General features: G+C 48.0%; 1 protein-coding gene across 7 annotated transcripts in view; it reads left to right on the plus strand.

Annotated features, from left to right (window-relative positions):
• FLNB (filamin B) overlaps positions 1-26,227 on the plus strand; it is a 139,702-nt gene that overhangs the window by 106,081 nt on the left and 7,394 nt on the right. For 2 of the 7 annotated variants that reach the window (XM_027522759.1, XM_027522763.1), the window contains 15 exons: positions 2,134-2,381; positions 5,335-5,406; positions 6,154-6,256; positions 6,958-7,098; positions 10,248-10,376; positions 11,098-11,271; positions 12,011-12,169; positions 12,464-12,667; positions 13,566-13,718; positions 13,820-13,942; positions 16,602-16,868; positions 17,471-17,608; positions 18,964-19,079; positions 22,314-22,446; positions 25,175-25,351. In XM_027522759.1, the coding sequence (XP_027378560.1) occupies positions 2,134-2,381; positions 5,335-5,406; positions 6,154-6,256; positions 6,958-7,098; positions 10,248-10,376; positions 11,098-11,271; positions 12,011-12,169; positions 12,464-12,667; positions 13,566-13,718; positions 13,820-13,942; positions 16,602-16,868; positions 17,471-17,608; positions 18,964-19,079; positions 22,314-22,446; positions 25,175-25,351 (2,337 nt within the window). Of the gene's footprint in view, positions 1-2,133; positions 2,382-5,334; positions 5,407-6,153; positions 6,257-6,957; positions 7,099-10,247; positions 10,377-11,097; positions 11,272-12,010; positions 12,170-12,463; positions 12,668-13,565; positions 13,719-13,819; positions 13,943-15,649; positions 16,869-17,470; positions 17,609-18,963; positions 19,080-22,313; positions 22,447-25,174; positions 25,352-26,227 lie in introns of those variants that run through there. The other 5 variants (XM_027522761.1, XM_027522764.1, XM_027522762.1 and 2 more) reach the window with 3 other exon arrangements.

Consider the following 26,227-nt stretch of genomic DNA (forward strand, 5'->3'; position numbering starts at 1 on the left):
CTCAGCCTCAGTCAGACTTAGATGGAAGGCCTTTCTGGAAAACGTTTAAGTTCACGAAGTTTTTCCAAGGATCAGAGACTTTCATAGGGCTATTACAGAGGGATCAGATGAGGTCATACTTGAGAAGTGGTTAGCACAGTGCCTGGCACGTAGAAACTATTATAATTACTTTCAAAGTGGGTGATTTGTTGAGATTTCAACTGTCATGGCAGCTCTCATAAAAAATATCAAATGTACGCCTTTCATGAGTAGATGGTTTAGTTTTAGAGATTTACTCAAGAGCATTTCAAGCCAGCACTAGAGAAACCCATTAGAGAACCTAGGTTTTTCCTCAGTACTCAGGACTAGTTAATATAACTAGTTTATAACTGTTTGAGTGTCTTGGGAATTTTCTAGGAATATTTGAGCATCATAGTTCCTTCCGTTTCTAAGACACAACCATTTGAATATCATAGACAACTCTGATGCTGCTTCAAGCAGATTTCAAACCATGAATCCTTTCTCTGAAAGGAAACAGATTTGCTTCTCTTTAAATAAAACTTTAACAGAGGTCCACCCTGGATGTTTCCTGTTTCTCTCATCTTATTCTGAATGGAGAAATGCTTTTGGCTTTTAGGTTATAAAAGCCAAACCTTTGGCAAGGTTATAAATTGTTCATATTGGCTCAGCACCCACCACAAAATTGAGAAATTCTCTAACACTGGCTAGTCTGCCCCCTGTTAGGTCTGTGCTGTTCCAGGGACAGCTGGATTGTGTTTTGGTAATCTGTTGTTGTTGCTCAGTCGCTAAGTTGTGTCCGACTCTTTTCAACCCCATGGACTGCAGACGCCAGGCTTCTCTGACCTTCACTATCTCCTGGAGTTTGCTCAGATTCATGTGCACTGAGTCGGTGATACCATCCAACCGTCTCATCCTCTGTCACCCCCTTCTCTTCTTTCCCTCAGTCTTTCCCAGCATCAGGGTCTTTTCCATTGAGTTGGCCCTTCGCATCAGGTGGCCAAAGTATTGGAGCTTCAACTTTAGCATCAGTCCTTCCAATGAATATTCAGGATTGATTTCCCCTTAGGATTGCCTTGCTTGATCTTCTTGCTGTTTAAGGGACTCCCAAGAGGTAGGGACTTCCTCCTGGCTTTCCAGGCTCTTCTGCTTCTCCCAGCTGAGGCAGGAGACTGCTCAGCCTGGGGTCTCATTTGGCCCCTCCTCTTAGTCTGTCATTCAGGGCCAGACTGTCATCTTCCCTCTACTGCTCACTGTCTCAGTATGCTCTTATCACTCCCTGCCGCTTCCACACACTTTGGTTTCTTTCTCCAGCGTGCTTCTTGCACTCCCTGATCTGTGGATCATCAGTAAAGGGGTGCCATAGATGAGGGGAGGCAGACACTGGTCATCATTTGGAGGCAAAGGTTGTGAGTCTTCCTTAGCCTAGAGTGCCCATCCTTCAGAATGCCCTTTCTCAAGAATGCCTCTGTCAGTGGGGCAACCCTGGGATGTATCTTTAAACTTTCACCTAGGAGGCTTCTCTGAAGAACAGCCATTGACTGCTTTTTGTTGTTGCACCATGCCGCTCTTGGGGTCTTAGTTCCCCAAACAGGGATGGAACCCACGTCCTGGGCAGTGAACGTGAGGAATCCTAACCACTGGACTGCTAGGGGATTCCTGGTTATTATATTATTATTTTGTGTGTGACTTAGTCCTCCCTCGGTGTTTCCACTGCAGACTGAACTGTCATTCTTTGTGTCCACCTGCCTCCATCGGCCCAGTTAGATTTTGAGCATCTAGAGAGCTGAGACTGTGGTGTGCTCCCCTTTGTATGTATCTGGCACTTAAATGCCCAGTATGTGTTTGCTGATGAAAGTCAACCTTCATGCCCATACCCTGGAATGCCAGCAAAGCAGGTTTAGCATACTCAGAACTCACAGATGTTCCTTATTTAGTTAATAAGTGATGGATAGAATGCTCTCTGGAGAAGCATCTTCTCTCTAGGGCATTTCTAGGTCATCCCTCTGCACAGCAGCAGCTGAGGGTCTGACGTTCGTTCAAAGATACAACAAAGGTGTGCGGTTTGTTCTTGGGCCTCTACGGCAGATGTCTGTGGTTTAAACTCCCATACTTTCCTCTTAAACTTTTCTCCAGGGCCTGGAATCGCCTCTACTGTGAAAACCGGCGAGGAAGTGGGCTTTGTGGTCGATGCCAAGACCGCCGGGAAGGGCAAAGTGACCTGCACAGTTTTGACCCCAGACGGCACCGAGGCTGAGGCCGATGTCATCGAGAATGAGGACGGCACCTATGACATCTTCTACACAGCTGCCAAGCCGGGCACCTACGTCATCTATGTGCGCTTTGGTGGCGTCGACATTCCCAACAGTCCCTTCACTGTCATGGTAAGGAAACTCCCTTCTCTAGAGCATGCAGTTGTTAGCACAGACAGTAACAGCTGCTGATTGTTAAACCCCAACTGAGACTTCCTGGGCCAGTTTTTTTTTTTCTGTTAAAAAAATCTCCTTAAGCAATCAGGACCTTGCAATAATCTCTAGAGACCCAGGGACACTTTGTCTCTAAGTGGTTTTAAGGAATCATATTGTCAATCAAAGTATCCATCATGCTACTGGGTCTTAGGCCATGTTGTGGCCTAAGCCCAGTTCAGAAAAATTACACTTTGACCCAAAAAATGTCCATAAGTAAAACATTACAGTTTTTCCTTCTGCTGGTTCTTCCTCCTCCCTTCTCCCCTGGAGGAGAGAGGCTCCCATGCTCTTGATATTAGAGACTTGTCTCTCATGTCCGAGGACTCAAAGTACCTCCAGTTGTGTTTTGGAAAGATTCAGAACTTTGATGATGAGAGGGAAATAGCTTGTCTTTTGAAGCTGGGAACATCTGCAATAAAAGGAAGGCATTATGCAAATCCTCTGGGCCAGAGAATGGCTAGACCCTTTAATTTTCAAGTCTCAGTGACATTTAGATCTTCCTTTGATTACCTAGGTTCTTACACCAGGAAAAGGGGTTAGAAACCTTAGGAGCAGTCCTTCATTTCACCCCTAAAACGAAGCATTGTTGGCCCTGTTACAAATGCCACATAGGAGCAGGGAGCAGACTGAAGTCTGCTGAACTCAGACTGCCTGCTCGGCACTGTCGCTGAGCACTGTCCTAACTGACGTCCTTTGATGTAACAGGAGCAGACCACAAGGTTCACAGACCTTGGTGGTCTGGCCCTGTGCATGGCCTGCAAAGCTCCTTCTAATGATTTAACTTTACACAGCAACAGAGAAGGGCGTGAAGACCATCGCAGCAGAAGGTCACGTCTGTCTCCCACTCTATACACAGCTGTACCTTTATTCTTTTCCATAGATGTTTGCTTATCTGTAAACATTGTGCCCGAGACCTGGAGCCCTGTTATGTCTCAAGGATGGAGATTCTTGTCAGCGTTTGACACTGTTGACTTGGGAGTGTTTTTCTCCTTCAGGAGAGAAAGAGATGCAGCTAGAGAGTTTATGTCCTAATTTACAGAGAAGTCCCAGTTGTAGCTTTAAGGATCTGTTTTAGCCCACAGGAGTCTTTTCTGGTTGGTTAGATTGGGCAGAGGTTGCCATCCTACTGGAGTAATGTGCTGGGGATTAGAGACCACATTTAGAGGGTGGGAATGAGAAAATCTGGAAGAGAACACCAAGGACCATTCTAGCAGATGAGTCAGAAACCTGAAGTGGGGGCTGCCAAACTCTTTAGGAATGAATGTCTCTTCAGCCCTGGGATGCATACAAAGCAAGACTGCTTTGTGTAAATGCTCCCCTCCTCGCCCAGCGACTGCCAAAGGCAGAAGGGGGTGACACTCAGGGCACAGATTTAGGTCTTCATTCTTTGAACTTGCTCCAGCCTTTCCTGGCTGGGGTGACTTTTTGTTAATTGGCCTCTTGTGGGTAGTTTCCCTGCCTCCCCCTATAGGCCTGGGGCCAAAGGGACATGAACATCCAGTACTTCCTTTGTAGCCAATGTGTGCGGGAGTCCCAGCAGGCTGGTTCATTTACATACATCACATGGGTGCGCACAGCAAGGCATGGGTTTTGCAGCTTCTCTGCCTGTTGCCATTGAGGAGTCATTGATCAAAGGCTATAGCATAGCCATTGAAAGATCTTACTGGCTGAGGTGTCCTGGACTCGCCTCCAATCTGAGACAGTCCGGGAATTGGGGAATAGGGCTGTTTCAAATGTTGAAGTTTACCAAGCTGCCTTTGTAAGTGAAGCACCTTTCTGAAATGCCAGAATTCACAGGAAAGACCAAACTTGGGCACAGAAGTTTTCCTCCATAGGGGAGGATTTCTAGTTCTTATATTTTTATTTATGTTTTGGCTGTACCGTGTGGCATGTGGTCTTCGTTCCCTGACCAGAGATGGAACCTGTGGCCCATGCAGTGGAAGCATAGAGTCTTAATCACTGGACCACCAGGGAGGTATCGACGCATACCAAGTAACAAGAGACCCCTTTCCTAATCTCATGCTGCAGGGGTGGCCAGTGTTAGGTTTTTTTTTTAAAACTTGTACAAGAAACGTATCAGTTTCGGGATTTTCCTGGCGGTCCAGAGGTTAAGACTTCATCCTTCCAATGCAGGGGCCACAGGTTCAACCCCTGGTCAGGGAACTAAGATCCCACATGCCATGTGGCATGGCTAAATTAACAACACCACCAAGAATACGTCAGGGACTTCCCTGATGATCCAGTAGTTAAGATGCTGTGCTTCCAATGCAGGGGCTATGGGTTTGAACTCTGGCCAAGGTACTAAGATCCCACATGCTGCATGGCCAAATAAATAATTTTTAAAAATAAATGGCAAAATATTAAAAACAACACATCAGGTTACACCGTGCACATTGCTTTGCATTTTGCTTCCTTCACTCAATGTGCTGTAAATGCCCTTCTATATTAATTGATCAGACTTGATCACCTTTTCAGAGTGGCTACACTGGGGTCCGCTGTGCACACTTACATAATTTCCTTAACCAGCTCCCTTACAGAGGGACATGTGGGTTGTTTCAGCCTCTCCCAACAATGAATAGCACCAGTAAAATCCCTTGCATACATCACATACCTATGGACTCTCCCGCTAGTTCTGCTTCCTAGAAGCGGCGTCATGGGTCCAGGGGGCAGGTGGATATGAAATTTGAAGAGAGGAGGCCAGCTGGCTGGCCATAAAGGGAGGGAAGAATATGGGCTCCCGCTGCAGTGAGTGGGTCCCTGCTGGGCAGAATAGATGGGGGTGGAGGGGAGACCTTAGGTGGTAGAATCTACTGAGTAGTGATGTCCCTCCAGTGTGATTCCCAACTAACTTGCATTTGCCACTGACCAGGCCACAGATGGGGAAGTCGCAGCTGTGAAGGAAGTACCGGTAAATGCATGTCCCCCTGGATTCAGGCCCTGGGTACACTTTTGGTTTTTGTTTTTACGTTTTCCCTTTTCCACGTCTGTGTTTACTCACCCTTCATTTTAGAAAAGCTACAGCCTGCTTTTGGGGGACTGCTTAAGCCCTCTGGGTGTCCTGGTCATTGGTTTGTCCCCACTGATCAGCCCATCACCATGACCCCCGCTTTCTCTCTAATGAGACCCACCCGTGTCATCGTCTGCGCTCCACGAATCGCCCGCACCCATGTCTGTGATCACGCTCGGTGTAGTTGGTCTCCACATTTAAAGAGAAAGACGGACAGCTGTTCTCAGCCCCCCTGCTGACTCTCAAAGCCGCCACTTGCACATCTGGTTTCTGTTCAGGGAGAAAGCCACTGCTGCTCCTTTCTGCCACTTAAAATGCACCTTCTTTTCCAGGCCACCAGCAACTAAACCTTTCCAGGTGGAACCTCTTGGGACTCACAGACATTGCTGTCTCTCACTTTTCCACTTTCCTCATGGGCACTGCTGGGAATTTCACAACCAAACAGCCTAGGAATTTTTAGCAATTGGTCAGCATGACTCCTCCAATCCCTCAGGTGCTGTCCACTCTGGCCCCAGAGCCAGTTAGCAAAGCCCACAATGCATGGGCAGCCATATCCTTGAATCCTGGCTGGACGAGCTTGCAAAATTCCCAGTTGCTTTGACCCGCCCCCTGCAGCTTCCTCAGCCCACACTGGGGAGGTGTTGTCCACTTTACCCAGTGACCGCTACTTCCTGTTTCTAGGTAACAGAAGAGGCCTATGTCCCAGTGAGCAACATGAACGGCCTGGGATTTAAGCCTTTCGACTTGGTCATTCCATTTGCAGTCAGGAAAGGAGAAATCACCGGTAAGCGCTATTGGGAAAGCCCTCTTGTCCTCACCGGCTCTCACTAGCTATCCATACGGTACCCAGGGGCTGGTTCCACCTGTTCCCCAGACCTGGGTTCAGAACCCAGCATCCCTGGCTGTAGGGAGTCGGTCCATGAGCCCCTGAGATCACAGAATGTTCTGTGTGTTTCTGAAGAGCGGGTTCATTTATAACTTGCATGCTGAAGAAAGGGCCAGAAATTGTCTATAGGGGGAGAGCCATTGTGTTGATATCTCTCTCGATTGTCAGGTTCCTCTTCCCCGGCCTGTTCCTGCCTTTTCTTCCTCTTCCACTCTTCCAGATGTGACATTGTCCCTGAGGTCTGCTGTGTAAGAGTTACTTTTCCTTGCCTTCTTTCATTGCCTGCTTCTCTCTGACTTGATGCTTTACTGATCTGATTGGTCTCGTGGTCTTCTCAAGTCCTGTTTAAGCTTCTAATGGCTGTCAGTTCAAAAGACGATTTGCTTGTGAGTTGCCTCCTGCATTTTGTAGAAACATAAGAGAACAGAATGAAGGCAGGTGTGTCTCTGCTTCCTGTTATGGAGCTTGGTGTTTTACGCAGCAGTAAGTGTTCTTGAGTCTGAGAACCTTTGTTGTGAAGGCCACCTGTGCCTCTGTGCTCGGCTCCTCCAGGGACAGTCTTTGGTGGGGTCACCGCCCTGTCTCCTGTGCTCCAACAGGAGAGGTCCACATGCCTTCCGGGAAGACGGCCACGCCCGAGATTGTGGACAACAAGGACGGCACAGTCACTGTCAGATACGCCCCCACGGAGGTTGGCCTCCACGAGATGCACATCAAGTACATGGGCAGCCACATTCCTGGTGAGTCGGGTTCCGTGCCGCTGCCGCGCGGCCCCGCAAAACTGCAGGAGTCAGGGCGGAAACACCCGGGAGGTTGTCTTCAGTCATTCAGTCAGATGCCGTGCGGTTCTTGGTGGCAGATTTGCGGATGCAGTGTGGGCCTCCCTGCAGAACCAAGCAGCCTGTGACCCCAGCAGATCCGGCTAACTGCCAGCAGGGACAATGCGGCTGAGTGTCCTGGGTCACAGTGCAGGCCCTTCGGTCTGGGATTGTCTGTCTTTGTCACTGTGCCTAGCATGGCCAAGGGATGAAGCAGGGAGAAAAAATGTGAGACTTGTCGAGGGACTTTCCAGCCTGGCCTGCAGAGCCTGAAGCAGCATCAGGGTTTGGGACAGGAGAAGAGGTTGTGAGAAGAGGATGTGTTGTTTTATTGTCACTCTGCCCTTGACAAGGAAAGCCAGCTCACATTTCACCTCCATCTGGTGGCACATGTGTGCTTGTGCTCAGCTGCGTCCGGATTTTTGTGACGTGTTGGACTGTAACCAACCAGGCTCCTCTGTCCGTGAGGATTTTCCAAGCAAGAATACTGGAGTGGTTAGCCATGCCCTCCTCCAGGAGATCTTCCCAACCCAGGGATGGAACCTCCTGCATCTCCTGCACTGCAGGCGGATTCTTTACCACTGAGCCACTGGGGAAGCCCAGCACAGTGTTACTTTCTTTTTCTTTAAATTGTTTAAATAGTTCTTTATTTTTTAGTGTAATATTTTAAGTATGTAACCTAGCCAGATAATTTAAAAATGATGTGGAGGAAGGTTTCTTTCCCACCCATATCCCCTATCTGCCCTCTCCTTGAACCCTATCATTACTGATTTTTTACGTTAGATTTCCAAATAAGTTTTAAGACCCTTCGAGAGACGGGAATACAGATTTTTAATCCCCCTTTGTTTGTTTTGTAAACAGTAGCGTTCACTGCTCATTATTTCGACCTTACTCTTGTCATCTAATGTTATAACCTGGAGAGCTTTGTACGTCTGAATACAGTAGACTGTGTTCACAGTGTCTCACCGCTCAGATGGACATCACGTGTGCACTGTTTGTCCGTGAGACAGGGTTCTTCCCTGCCTTTTGCGACCACTGGTCCTGCTGCAGTGAATAGCCTTTCACATCCATCCTCTCACACCTACAGGGTGTATCTGAGAGTTTCGTTTTCAGGGGAGAAATCGCAGGATGCAATCACAGCCATCTGCTTGACAGGTCTCAGCAAAGCACCCTTCACCCAGCCTCCTCCTGTCCACACATCCACCCACCATGTCACAGAGCACCTGGTTTTCCACCAATTTGCCAGTGGAATATGCCATCAAATTTCTAGATCTTCGCCAAATGGATAGTTGGGAAACACTATTGCTTTGTTTGCATTTCTCCTATGAGTGACCTTGAGCAACTTTCTATATCGCTAAGTACTGTATCTGTTTCTTTTTCTTTGAACTAGACATTTGTATCCTTGGCTCAATTTTTCTGTTCAATTATTGACCTTTGTCATATCAGTTTCTGAGGGCAATTTAAATATTGGAGAGATTAGCCCTTTGTGATAGGAGTTGCAAATATTTCTCCCAATTTGATGTTTGATTTAGTTTATGTGTAAGGATAATATTTGTTCAAAGGAACAGTATATTTACCTGCTTCTATTTAAATATTCTAAAGATGCAGATACAGAAAAAGTGAAAAAATGTCTTTCTACCATATTCTTTCTGCTTCCACAACTGTCTCTCTATACCAACAAATACACATGCGATTTTGTCCTATTTTGGACTGGGATAATGGTATTAATATTACATAAGGATCTATTATAATGGGTATGTATTACTATATGGACTATAGCCCGCCAGGCTCCTCTGTCCATGAGATTCTCCAGGCAAGAATACTGGAGTGGATTGCCATGCCCTCCTCCAGGGGATCTTCCTGCCCCAGGAATCGAATCCAAGTCTCTTATGACTCCTGCATTGGCAGGCAGGTTCTTTACCACTAGCGCCATATTACTATATAGGGTGTTATTATATAGATATTATAGCAGGTATTAATACTATACATGGTATTACTATAATGAGATATGATATTAATATTATATAGCGATTATCCTATTTATTTTTTTTATTTATTATTTATTTTATTATTCTTCTACTTTTACCAAGTATTTAATTAATCATAATTAGCCAAAGCATAAAAGAATAAAAATTTCCCATTTAAAAGTCTTTCCTTGGGACTTCCCTGGTAGCCCAGTGGCTAAGACGCCACACTCCCAGTGCAGGGGGTCCAGGTTTGATCCCTGGTCAGGGAACTAGATCCCACATGCCACAACTAAGGGTTTATATGCTTTGCAGCTAAGACCCAGTGCATCCAAATAAATAGATATTAAAAAATAAAATAAAATAAAAGTCTTTCCTTCTCCAGCATACCAAAAAAAGGACACAAGTTTTAGGAAGAATTGTTAAATTTTAATTTTTCCCCTTTTGCTAGTTCCCTACCTTGATCTGGTTAATATTAAAATACTAAAAAAACCCAGTCATCTTTCAACTTGGTGAACAAGTATTTTCATTGCAAGTGAAGTATGTCTTATAAAAGATTAAACAGTAGTAAAAACACCTTTTTCTCTTTTTAATGCAACACATGTGGATAATCTCTTGAGTTAGTATACATAGATCTCCCTCATTATTTTTAATGACCTACAAGTCCAGTGTTTATTTAACCAACCCCCCATCATTGGACTGTGGCATCTTGTCCTAATTTACATCTGACCACTTTGAAAATGGAAGTCCTTGTGCAGGGTTGGGGGTTGGAGTAGGTGGGCCAGAGGACCACAGTGAGATGGATTCCTGGGGCTGAACGCACAAATTTTGAAAGCCAGAAGCAAATGTCCTTCCCAAAGGCCCTCCCAGTCACGTTCCATGCAGTGGGGGTCATTCCCACCCTGTGGAGCTGTTCCCTCCAGCTCAGGACTGTTCGTCTCGTGTGATCACAGAAGGGTCCACAGTGAGGAGCCCCGCCTTGGTGTCCTAGGATGGAGCCCCGCAGTTTCCTCTTGCTTCTGCTCTGCTCAGGACATGCCTTCCCCTGCTGTTAGGTGAATCATCCTTCATGAGTTCCAACACTGTGTGTGTTCTTTGCAAACCCAGAGAGCCCCCTCCAGTTCTACGTGAACTACCCCAACAGTGGGAGCGTGTCTGCGTACGGCCCCGGCCTGGTGTACGGAGTGGCCAACAAAACCGCCACCTTCACCATCGTCACCGAAGACGCCGGAGAAGGTACTGTAGTTCTGGGCTATCAGAGAGTTTAGGGAATGCAATTCCACGGAAGCCTTTAAAAATAAGACTCCTGAATGGTAGCATCTATCTTGTCTTTTCTCTCATATGAATCTCTTATTAGAGCTCCTCTGTCTTTCACCCGAAACTGAAATTTTAAAGTCCTTTATGTTCTGATTAAAGTCACAGTCATACTATGAAGTGTTGTTGGTGACTCGCCTGAAATTTAAGTGTATTTCATTAGATACCATTTTTCTTTTTTTGTACCTATACATGTATCCCCAGGGCCACGTGAATGATGTAGCAGTTTATTCTAGATAAAGCTCTATGCCTGTGCTCTCTGTCACCACAGACATTTCTCATGTGTGGTTCCAATGGGATCTTCTTGGTGGCATCAGCCAACCAGCAGTGAGTCTGTGTGTGACACTGTCTCCTGTATGTGTGATTGGCCTGTGGGGTTCCATCCCTTCCTCGTCCCACACATCTGGAAGAACAGAACCTCTGGGTCACTTGCAGGAAGAATTCAGAGGGTGGAGTGTCCTCCCTGTGACACTTACACTGTGTGTCAATCACTTTATTCTGACCTACGTGCCTTGCCTGTGGCTTCCATGGCTTGTGTCTGTCTGTCTGTCCTGGCATCAGGGCTGTTCCAGATGAGTGATGATCCACTTTAAAACAAAGAAACCCTATCCCTGATGGTCTCTCCCTCTCCTCCCATTCACAGGTGGCCTGGACTTGGCTATCGAGGGACCCTCAAAGGCCGAAATCAGCTGTATTGACAACAAAGATGGGACGTGCACGGTGACTTACCTGCCCACCTTGCCGGGCGACTACAGCATCCTGGTCAAGTACAATGACAAACACATCCCTGGCAGCCCCTTCACAGCCAAGATCACAGGTAGAGTCGCCTGGCTTCCTGGAGGCTCTGCTCCGATAAGGACCTCTCCCCTCAGACCTGGAGCAGCAGGCTAGGCATAAGTCTGAGATTAAGTCTCACAGCAACTCCCTGGGAACAAACTAGGGGTGCAAGGCCAGCACTGGATGGGCTAAATTCCTCCTTCAGCTGGCAATCCCAGGAAAAGCAAGCGCACCATATTTCAGGCACTTATTTGTTCCAGTCTGACTTCAGGGTCCAAAAAAGAAGCCCTCAAAGAGAGGCATTCAAACAATATGTATTGCATGAGTGAATGAGCTCAAAGATGCCCATCAACGTCACTCCTAGATAGATTTTTGTCTCCCTTTTAATGATGGGGAAACTGAGGGTTGGAAAGACAGCGGCTCAGCTAGGTTCATGGGTATTCTGGGATTCAGGTGGAGATTATCTGACTCAGAGCTCTGCTCCTGACTCCCATTGTGCTGTGTGTTTGAATCCTGCTCTCAGTGGGATATAAACATGGTCTGTGTGGACCCAGGTCTCTAGTTCCTGCCAGCTACTAGTCTTCCCAGTAACCAGGCATAAGTAGCAATCATTCTTTCTTGGTTAGGTCTAATCATTGTCTGGGGCACTTTTTTTTTTTCCACTTAACTTTGCTTAACTAATTCTTGCCTATCCACCTGTAAATGGTGTGTGATATGAGGGCTCTGGAGAGTCAGGGTGACCATGTGTAACCGAGCTGTGTTGGGGTGGTGTTTCCCAGACGACAGCAGACGGTGCTCTCAGGTGAAGCTGGGCTCAGCCGCCGACTTCTTGCTTGACATCAGCGAGACTGACCTCAGCACCTTGACGGCCAGCATCAAGGCCCCGTCCGGTCGTGACGAGCCTTGTCTCCTGAAGAGGCTGCCCAACAATCACATCGGTGAGCCCAGGTTGCCATCTTGAGTGGGAGCTGGGGATTCCCACCATGTCGAGGATCCCAGCCATTGCATGGGAGATTGGTAGCATCCTGAAATATGATGTGATAAACCCGCTGGGTCACATGCATGGTCAGAATCCAAACACTTCCACCTTGGAATGTTGACAACCCTCTTGGACATTGCTAGAAAGTAAAGAAAGAAGTCCTGTTTCCATTCTTTCAAGCTTGTCTCCCTTCTGCTTCCTCCCCTTTACTTCACCCTCCCACCCACAAACCCCAATTTGTGCTCCGGTCCAGGCATCTCCTTCATTCCCCGGGAGGTGGGTGAACACCTGGTCAGCATCAAGAAGAACGGCAACCACGTGGCCAACAGCCCCGTATCCATCATGGTGGTCCAGTCGGAGATTGGGGATGCCCGCAGAGCCAAAGTCTATGGCCGTGGCCTGTCAGAAGGCCGGACTTTCGAGATGTCTGACTTCATTGTGGACACGAGAGATGCAGGTGTGTATGGGGGTGGACCCAGGGGAAGAGGCCCAGTCCTTTGGAACTGGCTTCTTTTGCTCAGATTGTTTTGCCTTTTTATCCTGCCAGCTTTCTTTTCTTTCTAAGCATCCTTCAAGCTATCGATCTTTAGACATGGTTATCATTGCAGCCCAGGGTTAGGCGTGAGCTGCTTCATTATCGATACTCCCACCATTGTTCTCAGCTTCCCAGGGTCTCCTTGCCTCATCCTAAGCTAAGAATGTTGGGCCAGCTGGCCCAAGGTCATGTTTAGCTGAGCAGGACTTTCAAGGAAATGAGGAGTTTCTTCCTGTTTGCTCTTGGATGGTCTGGATTAGCTTGGCGTGCTCCAAGCTACTCCACCTTCCAGAGTCATGATCTTCTGCCTTCGTGAGTGAAGGACTGCTTCACTGACTTCTGGACAAAGTCACATTCCCCAGGGAAGGAGCTGGAGAATTTCTGGTCCTGATAGGCTGATGTTCTCTGTTGATTCCTCAAGTTCTTAAAGCTTTAAATCTGCTGTCTTAGTGGGTCCCTGGCAGGACAGCCAAGGCATCTAGGAGCAGTTAGAAATGTCAAATTCTCAGGCCTGCAGCTGGTAATAAACCTCCAGGCAGTGCATGCCTTTCTTGGAGGCATAGGGGGAATGTATCTTCCCCAGGTGGTCGGTGGGATGTTAGTAGAGAGCCTTGAGAAAAAGGTATGGTCAAGGCCATATTCAGCCAGGTTATTTATTTCAGTGCAGAAACCTGTAGTTGACTCTTCTGCCCAGGGCTGTCCCACAGGGCCACTGTTACTGTCTTTTCTGTTGTCTGGAGCATTTGCAGGGGTGGAGGTCCTTTATGCTCCCCTTGGTGATGAGTTGCTGTCACAGCGGCCCCGGGCAACTGTGTTGCAGGTTACGGAGGCATCTCCTTGGCGGTGGAAGGCCCTAGCAAGGTGGACATCCAGACCGAGGACCTGGAGGACGGCACCTGCAAGGTCTCCTACTTCCCCACTGTGCCTGGGGTTTATATCGTCTCCACCAAGTTCGCTGACGAGCACGTGCCTGGTGCGTGTGGTCTCTCTGCTGTCCGCGTCCCTTGCTTGGTTTTCCGTAGACACTGTTTGTGGGCTCTGGGCTGCTCTCAAGGGCCCTCTCGGTTTTTGCAGGGAGCCCGTTCACCGTGAAAATCAGCGGGGAGGGAAGAGTCAAGGAGAGCATCACCCGTACCAGCCGAGCCCCGTCTGTGGCCACTGTTGGCAGCATCTGTGACCTGAACCTGAAAATCCCAGGTGAGCCTGAGGGGCTCGTGGGTCCAGGCAGTGGGCGCTACTGGAATCCAAGTCCGGGCTTGGCCCAGAAGGTACCGTCCGTGTCTGCTATGGGGGACTACTTTTTGAAAGTGAAAGTGAAATCGCTCAGTCGTGTCTGACTCTTTGTGACCCCGTGGACTGTAGCCTACCAGGCTCCTCCATCCATGGGATTTTTCAGGCAAAAATACTGGAGTTGGTTGCCATTTCCTACTTTTTGAATTTAATTTTATTTATTTACTTGTTTTCACAGAGGCCTATCCATGAAAAGTAAATCTATTTACTTATCCTTCTTCCAGGTGAAAATAGCTTTATCACATCCCATGGGGGAAAAATAGATAAGCTTTGAGAATTTACTGTCTGTTAGCTGGACTAACAGTGAGAGAAGTGACCCTACTGATATTCATATTTGCAAAGAGGTGTCAGCCCAGTGACATCTTTCTGATTCCCATTTGTCCCTTTCATTCTTAAAATTGGAATGAGGGCTGGGATGCGAGCCTGGGTGGGTGGCTGGGCCACAGCTAGCCCTTTGCCCAAATTAGCCAGTCAGCAGCCTTAGTCTGTCTGAAATGTGGCCCAGTTTCTTTCTATTAAGCAGTGACTGTGTAAGTCACTTGAGGCTCCTCTGGCATGCGGTGTGTAGAGTTGTAGATTTTATGAGGACAGAAAAACAGTCTTCAGATGAAGCTCACGTTGTGATGAACTTCTGGCTTCTAGATAAAACTCCAGTGTCTCGCATCTTTCCTAACTTGTCCCATGTCCATTTGCTCTGCCTTCGCAGCAATACTTGATGGTTTCTTCCTTTCTGGATGTCGGTAAAAACCTCATTACTGGAGTGTCCAGACTAAGAGACCTTAAAGAGAGATGCATGGATTATTATCATAAAAATTCATGTGCCAGACTTCCCTGGTGGTCTGCTGGTTAAGACTCTAAACTTCCACTGCAGGGAGTATGCGCTGGTTCAATCCCTGGTTGGGGAACTAAGATACTGCATGCCTTACCATGTGGTCAAAAAAAAGAAAGAAAGTTCATGTGTTCAAAACCGGGGGAAGTAAGTGTCACCTGGTATCCCACCGTCCATGGAGACTGTGGTTCATGTTTGAGGTCCAGAGCTGGACCTTGGGTGGCTCCAGCCTCCCAGACAGACAGGTTCCATCTCTGGTCACACTGATGCAGTTCTTGCTCACTATATTGTAGGCATCTTTCCACACTAAAATACACTTCCCCATCATCTTTGATTGGCTGCGTAAGAGTCCATTTCACCTCTAGGTACATACACCATCATTTCAGGTACTCTCATCTCCATCCCTTGACCTCTTTAATCAGTGCCCTGTGACATCTCTCATCACGGTGGACTGATGCCCAGGAATGGGATTGCTGGGCTCACACATTTCAAATGCCGCTATGCCTCAGCAGCCAGTCCTCCAGAAAACATATTGGTGTTTCTCCCTTTCCCCACCGGTACTGAGTAGCACATTCTCACACTGATCAGTCTGATGGAAAGAAAGTTTGCAGCTCCATTTCTCCAGTCACTGGGCAGATGAACTGTGTTTTCATTTCTTCACTTTCCTTATTTGGGGAATTATGTTTCCTGTTCCCTTTATCTGTCTGTGTCTTCTCTTTGTGTGATGAGGACGGTTACCCTTTCTCTAAAGTCTCATCTGACTCTTGACTCCTTCCTCTTTTCAGTGTTCCCTGATGACTCTGGTGGAGACTCACTTTCCCCCTCCTTACCTAAAGCATCCCCTCTCGCCAACTAGAAGGGAGCAGAGGCCCTGCAGACCCAGGCCGTGTGGGGACACCTCCCCTCAACCTCCTTCCTGCATCCTCAGGGCTCAGAGTCATGAGTTGCTACCCGGAACCCGTAGGGCTGCAGGATGCGGTTTTGTGCTGCCCTCGATGATGGCATTACTTGGTCACCTTGCTTGCGGCACGCCTGACTCCACCGTGTCATGCAAGCACAAGTCGCTGGCATGGCTGAGCACGTCGTGTGGAACAGACACAGTCTGCTTCCTAATGCTGGGGACCCAAGGCGCTGTGTTTCTGGAAGCGCAGCCTCTGGTCTTCAGTTTGCTCAAAGCTTTGCTCACGCGTGGTTTTCCCTTTGCCACTGGAACCAACCCAAGTTCACTTTCTCCTCTAAATGCATTTAGACTTGTTACCTAGAAGAAATGCCAGTGCTTCTTGACAGTGCTTTTTGTGTTGTTACCTGTGGAAAAGAGCCCCTGTAAGCATGCCGATAGCCCCATGTCACGTTGGCTTAGAAACATCTGAGCCATCATCGTTGTTATTTACACCCTGTGACTATCAGCTCAGGCTCTGGTTTGATACCTCTGTATGGAATTAACTCTGAGTTACTTCTGACTGAATTAACTCAGCTCCAGCCAGGAGGGCTGTACAGTGCCCCCAGAACGTTCTCTGCACTGAGTGGCCGGAGGGGCCCTGCTCTCTCCATGCTGACCACAAGCACCCGGGGGTTTGAGGGAGACAGGAGGGCAAGCATCCAGCTGGGATGAGAGGAAGCCTGAGCACCCCACACCCCTGGGCTGCACTCACTTTGCCTTCTTCTGCTTGCCCTGCATGTCCTGTTCCACCTCAGGCCCTTGTCCTGACCCTTCTGTTTCTCCCTGCCCCCTTTCAGAAATTGACAGCAGTGACATGTCAGCCCACGTCACCAGCCCCTCTGGCCGCGTGACCGAGGCGGAGATCGTGCCGGTGGGGAAGAACTCGCACTGCGTCCGGTTCGTGCCCCAGGAGATGGGCGTTCACACCGTCAGCGTCAAGTACCGTGGCCAGCACGTCACTGGCAGCCCCTTCCAGTTCACTGTGGGGCCGCTGGGCGAGGGGGGTGCCCACAAGGTCCGGGCAGGCGGCCCTGGCCTGGAGCGAGGAGAAGCCGGAGTTCCGGGTGAGCGTTCTGGGCAGCTTTCTTTTTGTTTGAGAAGACTGAGCTCAGCCTGGCAGCGTGAGCACCCTGTACCCTTCACCCTGTGCTGAAAGGAAGACTTTGTATGTGTGATTCTGACTGGTGGTATGAAGGGGCTTTCTTTAAAACAAGGCTTCCGTGGCTAAAGACATTTGGGAGTTGCTTGCTAATCCAAAACTAAACAAGTGTCTCCCTGAGGGACTTCTTGGAGCCTGTAATTTAAGGGTGAGTGCTGTGAGTGTCTCAGAGAGGATCAGGGTCATGAAACTGTTTGCAGAGCATCTTGCAGGTATGGAACATGCTAGAATTCTTTAAAACTGATGGCAGTGGTCCCTTGCAGTAGTGGTTGCTGGGTGGGAAAATCTGTACAGTCTGCACAATCTCATCTTGTTCTGGCTTGGTTTGCGTGTATTCAAAAGACGCTCTGATGCCATGAACTTTGTGTAGTCACGGATGGTGCTTAGCACACATCTGCAGTGCCCTTGCTTGGGCTCTGCTTGGGATTAGAGAAAGAGGAAAGCGCTGGGAACAAACGAAACCCAGCACCAGGGCTCAGTCACTGACCAGATGTTTCTCTGTCTCAGCGGAGTTCAGCATCTGGACCCGGGAGGCAGGCGCCGGGGGCCTCTCCATTGCCGTGGAGGGCCCCAGTAAGGCCGAGATTACATTCGATGACCATAAAAACGGATCTTGTGGTGTGTCTTATATTGCCCAGGAACCTGGTAGGTACTCAGGGGCCAATGGAGGACATCATCCTTGTTTGGGGATGGTTGGTTGTAAGGAATAGAAACTCGTCAGGCCAGCACCAGTAGAAGAGGAGTTTTTCTGTATGGGCACATGGGCATGTCTCCTAGAAATCCAGTTGTGGTGTATCCTCCAGGCCTTGCAGGGGCAGGAATTCTTGTTCTCCCTGTCTCTTGGCCTCTCTCTTGGCCTCACTCTGTGTGCTGTTGTTCAGCTGGTTCATTGTCCCCACTGAGCAGCCTCTCTTGACCCGCCCTTCACCAGTGGCCGGTGTGTCTGCCCCGGAAGAGGGGCCTCAGCCTCTGAGCTCCCTTGAACAGGGGTTTCAACCTGTCCTGTGCCATGGATTCTTTGGCATCTGGTGAGGGCCCTGGGGACCATCTCAGGAAATATCTTTAAACACATGAAATAAATTTCTTTGGATCATAAAAGAAATCAATTAAAGTATTGTTTTCAAAATCTTTTTAAAGGAAGAGATAAGTAACTTAGCAATATATACAGGTTTTCATGAATACATTAAATCATATGACTCGGTGATGGTCTGTTAACTCCTGTAGTTTCTAAGTGGTAATGAGTATAACTGCTGTGTCAGGATACATATAAAACTGAAAAGTGATTGTTTTTTGGTGACAAAAATCACAATTCTTAATGCACTGTGGTTTCTTGTCAGCATTTCTAGGAGAGGGCAATGCTGAAGTACAGTTAGGGGTTAGTAGAAATAAAGATACAGGTTTCTCCCATCCAAGTTTGGATCTCCTGAGTCCTGCGCACAGACCTTCGTGCAGCAGCCCTGCTGGGTCCAGGTTAAGGGTCCCCGCCCTTCCTCTTTGAACTTTCTTTAGTCATCACTCTGCTTCTACCCCTGTTGTCACAGTTTCTGTCCTACTCTTCATCGTTCAGGATCAATAATGGGATCCTGGCTACATGAAACATTCTTATTCTTAAGTATATAATTTCTGATACAACGCTTGGTCATAAGCCTCTCTTTTGCAAAGAAATTGGGCATACAGGCCAGATGTTGATGTGTGTATGGGCTCACATATACGCAGGCAAAGCACAAAAGACACACTTCAGTGATTTAGTCTTTGAAATTGTTAAACACAGTATCTAAGATGGAAAAAAAATAAAAGAATACGTGCCCTCATTCAACTACAAAAATCGCATTGGCCTGGTGTGAGCCGGGTGACCCTCTCTGAACCAGCCAGTTATACAGCCATGGGCAGGGGGTGCTGTGGGCTGTGCCGGGGGGTCTCTCTTCTCCCAGAACCAGGCAGCTGCTCTGGGACTGCCCTCCCGGGATCTCTGACACTGTGGGACTCTCCTCTGCCCACAGGTAACTACGAGGTCTCCATCAAGTTCAATGACGAGCATATTCCCGAAAGTCCCTATGTGGTGCCGGTGATCGCGCCCTCGGACGACGCCCGTCGCCTCACTGTTCTGAGCCTTCAGGTGAGACGCAAGGAAACATCCATCTCCTTGGCCACAGCCTGACCAGTGAGGCCCTGGACTCCCACGGCCCCTTCAATCTCCGACTCTGTGCCAAGGGCCCCGGCGCATTCTGACCACAGATGCCGCCAGTCGTAGGGGAGCTTTCCCGGGGCAGAGTCACATTTAGGACAGGAGACTGTTGGGGCAAGCAAAAAGCAGCCATGGTCAACAAAACTCCTTAGCATTTGGGAATGAGTTTGTTTTCTAAATATTTATCCAAGAGAAACAAAGAAGGCCTGTTAATCGTTGGTTAAGGGATAAGGAAGGCTTTTAAAACAAAACAAACGCAAAACTAACAGTTCTGTGATGTTCAGCTTGCTATCATTGGCTTCCTTTTCCTCGAGAAAGTCAATTGTGATTTCTTTTACGAGGCTGATTTATTTATAAGTGTGTGCAAGCCACTGTGTTAAGAATTGTATTGGTGTTACTTCCCAGTCCTTGCAACAGCCTGGTGAATAGGTTTTTCTTGACCCTCCTTTTAAAGATAGAAAACCTGAGGTGCAGAGAATATACAGCTCATAGGAGCCAGCTAGAGTGAGGCTCCAGAACCTTGCTCTTAATAGCCGCCACCTTAATGCCAGTCCTGGCATTGTGGCAGGTGGTTACGTAGCCCAACCTATTAGAATGTCAGGAAGTGCAGTTTCTCACCCTGGCTTAAAGAGGGCACACCATTCAAGGTTGCATTAGAGTCTTCAGCAAACTAAGAACATTGGGGATCCCTTTGGGTCTTAGGACACTGAAGATAACTAGCTGTCTGAGTCAGCTATAGCAATTTGGCTGTGAAATAATACCAGAATCCCAAAAGATGATTTCTGGTTAAACGGATTTCTCTAGAACCATCGGTGGCCCCTGGGTCTTGAAAATAATGGATGGATGAAAACTCATCCTTGTATCTCAGATTGATGATTGGTATCTTTGGACCTGGGTCCATGCACTCGGTTTAAAATATTTGAGAGTCTGACTCTTCCTGAAGGGAAACTGGTACTGCTAGCTGTCCCCAACATTAGGGAACCCAATCAGAACCCCAGCCAGAGTCACAGTCTGCAGATTGGAGCGGCCTCCGGTGAGTGCCACGGGTGCTGACTGGTCATGGCAGTGCAGATGTTTTTCTTGTGTTTCATTTAAAGGCTTCTTAACAGAAGTCGCTTCTGTGGCCAACTTAACTAAAACCTACGGAGGGAGATAAACCCAGCGTTTGTTGAGGGGCTCAGAGCTGCCTTCATGCATCTCGAAGATTTCTTTTGGATCTTCCGAGGTGTTTATCTCCCTCTTGAGGATTTAGTGGCAAGCGGATTCAGGTAACGTAAATGGTTCCATCCAAAAGGAGCTGATGTGGAGTAGTCACCTCCAAGAGACTTCTGTCGAATCCTCTTACGACAGCTTGGTCATGAAATACTGAAATAAGTGTGCAGTAGGCTGGTGTGTCCATTAAGCTTGTGTAACCCGCTGCCACAACAGGACGGACTTGTGTGTCAACTTGGTCCCCTGTTCTCCCCTTGTTACTTGATGCCAAGGGATATGTAAAGTATTTTCTGGAGGTTTACTAGCAGGCTACATGGCAACATCTGGGCCTGGTTAGGAAAGACAGGCTTGTTTTTGTCTCGCGTTTGAGACTTTTTAGAAAATTGGAGTCGGCTGGCATTCTGTAGGGGAGGCGGTTGGATGGGGGTGGTCTGGTGATCAAAGACTCTGTAATTTTGGGTTCGTTCCTCCCTCGTCTGTAACTCTAGGGCGGCTCGGTCTAGTAGAATGTTCTGCAACAGTGGGAATGTCCCATATCTCCAGGGGCAGCCGTGAGCCACTTGCAACTCTTGGGCACTTGAAATGTGGCTAGTGTAACTGAGGGACTTAATTTTACAGTTGAACTGATTTCAGCTTATATATATATTTATTTATATATATATTTCAGTTTATATATATATATATATATATAAAACCACATGTGAGTAGTGACTACTCAACTAGACGGCACTGCTTTAGCGCCTTGCCAAGGTGTAATCCTTGGACCAGCAGCCTCAGCATCGCATGGGGACTTACTAGAAACCTGGAATCCCAGGCTCTGGCCCCAACCTACTGAATCAGAATCTGCATTTTCACAAGACCCTCGGGTGCCTCGGTGGCACGTTGAGTATGAGCCGTGCTGCTTGAGAGTTATCATCTGAGTAGCCGTCCGACCAAGTTTACATCAAAACTGTTGCCTTGTAAAATTTTGCTCTTCAGGACTGGCCAATCTTGAAATACCTCAAGCATCTGAACTTCTAATCCCTTTTTCCCAGCAGAGGATACAATTTCCAGGCGAAACCATGGAGAGTGAAACTCATCCAGTAAAGAGCAAAAGCTATACTTCTCCCATGTTTTTTTTTGGTGGAGGGGGGGACACTGAAAACTTCTAAATGTGTGTTAATATATAAGGAGAAGCTGACATTTCTGTTTTAAAACTATTCGATGTATGGGCCAGGTCCTATGCTGAGTGCCTTGAATGCACAACTTCGTTTAATCCTTGCACCAGCTCTCTGAGGTAGATTTTAGTTATCATGCCCATTTTTACAGATGAAGAAACTATGGCTCAGAGAGGTTCAGCAGTAGTTACATACCTAGGAAACGGCAGCAACCCCAGGTCCTGTTGATTTTTAACCACTGTGCAGTACTGCTTGAAAGAAAAATCATGGGTAGCCCTTTACAGATTTATTAAAAGTTCTCTCCATCTCCACCCATGAGATTAAAAAAAAAACTTTGTTCATGTTAGTGACTGCATGGTTTTATCAGCTGCTAGGTTACTTCTAAAACTGGGGTGGAGAATGGAAGGGTTTTTTTCGTCTTTCTTTTTTTTTGGTGGTTGCTGGGGGTGGATCTGGAAGATCCTGGGTTTTCTGGCTTGTACAGGTTTCTTTGGGATGCTGAAACTGTAATCCTGTTGACCAGGATGTCTCGAGTCTCCAAACCCAGGAACCATGTCTGAGTCAAGATGGTTTAGATACAAGACTGTGCAGATGTTTATCTCTGCTTTCCTATATTTAATGCTGGAAATGTGGAATTACTCACCTGCTCTTTTGTTGGCAGATAATATATAATAAAACATGTTCCAGGCCTATTTGCATGAGAACTACCCCCCGCTAGGAATCCTAGGTTGGCATGGTGTGTGCTACTGAGCAAGAAAGCCAAGGGCTGTAACAAGTCTCATGTGTTGACTTCTAGGAATCGGGATTAAAAGTTAATCAGCCAGCCTCCTTTGCTATAAGGTTGAACGGGGCAAAAGGCAAGATCGATGCAAAGGTGCACAGCCCCTCTGGAGCCGTGGAGGAATGCCACGTGTCTGAGCTGGAGCCAGGTAAGTGCCAGCGCCCCCAGCCAGGAATGTTTCTGCAAGTGACTGCCCCAGCAGAGGAGTCGTCGGCCTTTCCGGGGCCTTCGGATTCCCTTTGCTATTGCCAGACGCTGTTTACAAATGAGGGTATAAACATTTGCTAGGGACAGGCTTTGAGATATAACACCCCTTCTATTTTTTTTTTTAACAAATATGTCTTTATTTTCGGTTGTTTTTCAAATTCTTTCACATGACATTCATTGTGATGTTCTCATCTTTTAAGTAAATATCACAGATTTTTACTGTTGACCTTATGAAATGACTTCAGTTTACTCTGAAGGGAAGGTTGATTGATGTAAATGATAATCTGTAGTATTCCCTGGTGGTCTAGGGGTTAGCGCTCTGCACTCTCACTGCTGAGGGCCTGGGTTCAATCCTTGGTTGGGGAACTATAACCCTGCAAGCTTTGCTGCCAAAAGAAAAAGAGAGATAATCTGAGTCCTCAATAGGACTTAGCATGGGATTTTCTTGCTCGCCACCTTGGTTGGTGTATGGAATTGTGTGATGTCAATCAGCTTTAACAAGACCATTTTGCAGTGAGCAAATATGAAGTGTCAAGAGTTGACAGGAAGGTAAGACTGAGGAAGACATGACTCCTGCTCCTCAAGGAGGAGCACAGACTCTAGGGAGGACCTAGAGAGAGTGAGCCAGAAAAATGCAGTGCCCTGATGAGGATCCCTGCTGATCACCAACAGCACAGGAGATTTGAGAATCTAATGGTAAAGATGATCAGAGCAGGAGAGGAAAAGGGTTTCTGCCTTGACGCGGTCAGGAGGACTTCTCAGAGAAGGTAACATTAAGTGTGGGCCCTGATGCATGAGGACGGGCCCTGCGACCACTGCCCTTGCTGGGTGTTTGCTGTGTGCCCTGCTCTGTGCACAGTGAGGGTAGACACTTGAAACCTGGGTTAGCATTAGATAATCGGATTAGACCAGATTAGAAAGAGTGCTTTGGTTCATCTGAAAGACATGGTCATGAGCTGATGCTCCCAGAGTGGTCCATGTGAGAAACTAGCATTAATCAGCAGTGTTAGAAATGCAGAGGAAGGACTTGAGGGCAGAGTGCAGTTGGCCATAAGGAATGAAAGTGAATTCAGGAAGGTTACATGTAGCTTGGCGATAGGGTAGAAAGACGATGATGCAGTTAGGAAAACTCAGGACAGTGGCCGTGGGTGGACGAGGGTTGGTCGATGCCTTATTACAGAGTTTCAGTTCAGTTCAGTCGCTCAGTCATGTCCGACTCCTTGCGACCCCGTGAACTATAGCACGCCAGGCCTCCCTGTCCATCACCAACTCCTGGAGTTCACCCAAACCCACGTCCATTGAGTCGGCGATGCCATCCAACCATCTCATCCAAAACCATGTCCATTGAGTCGGTGATGCCATCCAACTATCTCATCCTCTGTCGTCCCCTTCTCCTCCTGCCCTCAATCTTTTCCAGCATCAGGATCTTTTCCAGTGAGTCAGCTCTTGATAAATTACAGAACACCCATCTCAAACCAACTCATATAATAAAGGGGGTCCATTACACACATTAAAGGGATCTGTTCAGGATCTAAGATGGGTTTCAGTGACAATTTAATTCAGCCATTCAGCTACTTTCTCCATGGCCCCAAACATCTCTGCTTTTTCTTCTGATCTGTGGGCCTCATTTTGCAACAGCCTTCCTCTTGGTGGCAAGATAGCTGCAGCAGCACACAATGCTAATCAAGGGAAACATCCTCTCCTCAAGATTCTTTCTCAGAAGATGCTCCTTTTGCAGAAGTCTTCAGCAAACCTCCCTTCTTATCTCACTGAACACACATGCTCCTTCCTGGTCACTTCCTGTGGCTAAATGCTATGTGCTAATTTAATTAGGCTTGGGGGGAAAGGGATTTCTCCCCTCACTCTTCCCCATTAGCTTGACCCAGGCAAGGACCATCCCTGGGGGTGGGATCAATTTCCCTTGAAACACATTGGCTTTCTGAGAGGAGGAGTGGTTCCCTGGTCGGGGATGGTGCAGTGCTGAAGGATATATGGGTGACAGTTCCATGTGGGGAGAGTCCAGAAGAGACTAGAAGAGGGTTTGGGTGGAACTTTGAGCAACAGAAGTTCTAAAGCGGGTGGAGGGTACGAGGAGCCAGGGAGCGGCCAAGAGACCGACTGGAGGAGAACAGACTCTGCCTCCCAGCTGAGAGCCCTTCAGGAAAGAAGTAGGCTGTTGAGGGGTGCGTGATGGGAGGATATTCTAGGAGCCCATTTCAGCTAACAGATCCTCTTGCCACAGGCTGTGACCCAAACACAGAGTGAGAAATCTGGCTTTTGCCTTGTGGGGCAGCTGCTAGCTTGGAGTTTACTTAAGGAGCATTAATGTCCGATGAAACCATTTTTCCCCCCTACAAGCGGCCAAGCGGAGAAACTTTGCCAGAAGTGAGCTTTCCGTAAAAGAAGCGTCCCTCTGAGTCTGAGGCCACAGGGGATTAAACACTGCGTTCCGGACCTGGATGCATTTCCTACAGGGCAGCCTAGGGACATGCAAAGAGGCCCGTCTGGTTTAGATCACCAACACTGGGCGCTAGGCTTGTGGGATAACCATGGTCTCGTTAGTAACCTCAGGTGGGCCCTCTCAGGTTGGCCTCCTCTCCCTTGTCCCCACCCATCAGGGTTGTGTTCACAGGCCCCGTTTTACCCTGTGCCTTTGCTCATTCTCCCAGATAAGTATGCTGTTCGCTTCATCCCCCACGAGAATGGTATCCACACGATTGACGTCAAGTTCAACGGGAGCCACGTGGTTGGAAGTCCCTTCAAAGTGCGCGTCGGGGAGCCTGGACAAGCGGGGAACCCCGCCCTGGTGTCGGCCTATGGCGCAGGGCTCGAGGGAGGCTCCACAGGTAACATGCTGCCTCTGCCTCTCGTGTGCAACGAGCCTGCCCCAGGGAAGAGCAGATGAAGCTTTGCAAGCCCTGGGAAGCCAGCTGCCTACCCTCCCCAGGGAAACTGCAGTCAGCTGTCTTCCTTTGCCAGGTCCTTTTAGGATCAGGACACTGATAGGCAATTCAACACAGCATCTCTCGTTTTGAGGATCCGCAGAGTTTGTGATGCATGTAACGGGCCTCCGGAGAGGTCCCCTACCTGCCAGCTCCCTGGGCTCCTAGAAACATATCAGATCTGCAGTAAGACTTGTCTCAGCCAGGCTCCTTCTTACTCTGATCCTAACAGAGGAGGGGAAAATCCCCAAACAGTCAAATTCATCTTTAACCCTTGACACAAATAGGGCGTGTTAGCTTGTAAAAAATATGGGCAGAGAGGAAATAGGTAAAGTTCCATCGTGCTTTTCGCCCCTCCCTCCCTCTGGGTCCAGGAGGAAGGAAGGCTAACGCATCAAGGGAGGACCTTCAGATTGTCTCTCTGTTGGTCTTCAGTCTTGATCACTTGGTTTCTTGGCTAGTCGGTTCATTAAAGAAGCAGACATGGAGTTTTGCTTTTATTAAATAGCTATGGTCCTAGTGCTGTTTGTGTTGTAGTACAACTTGCTGTTGTCACCTGACATCCTAAGGAACTTTCTGTGTCAAGACCTACAGATCTGCCCACCGCGTGGTGGCTGCAGTTAGTGTCCGTGCTGTGAACACAGAGGTGGGCGTCGGCCACGTCCAGTGCGTCACTATCAGGCAAGGTGCCAGGGTGGGTTTCTCTGCAGGCCTGGATCCACTGGGGCACGGCTGGCGTCTGGGTGTTACTTTGGGCTCTCTTAGGAAGGCAGCCCAGTT

This window comes from Bos indicus x Bos taurus, chromosome 22, assembly GCF_003369695.1.
Source record: "Bos indicus x Bos taurus breed Angus x Brahman F1 hybrid chromosome 22, Bos_hybrid_MaternalHap_v2.0, whole genome shotgun sequence".
NCBI lineage: Eukaryota > Metazoa > Chordata > Mammalia > Artiodactyla > Bovidae > Bos > Bos indicus x Bos taurus.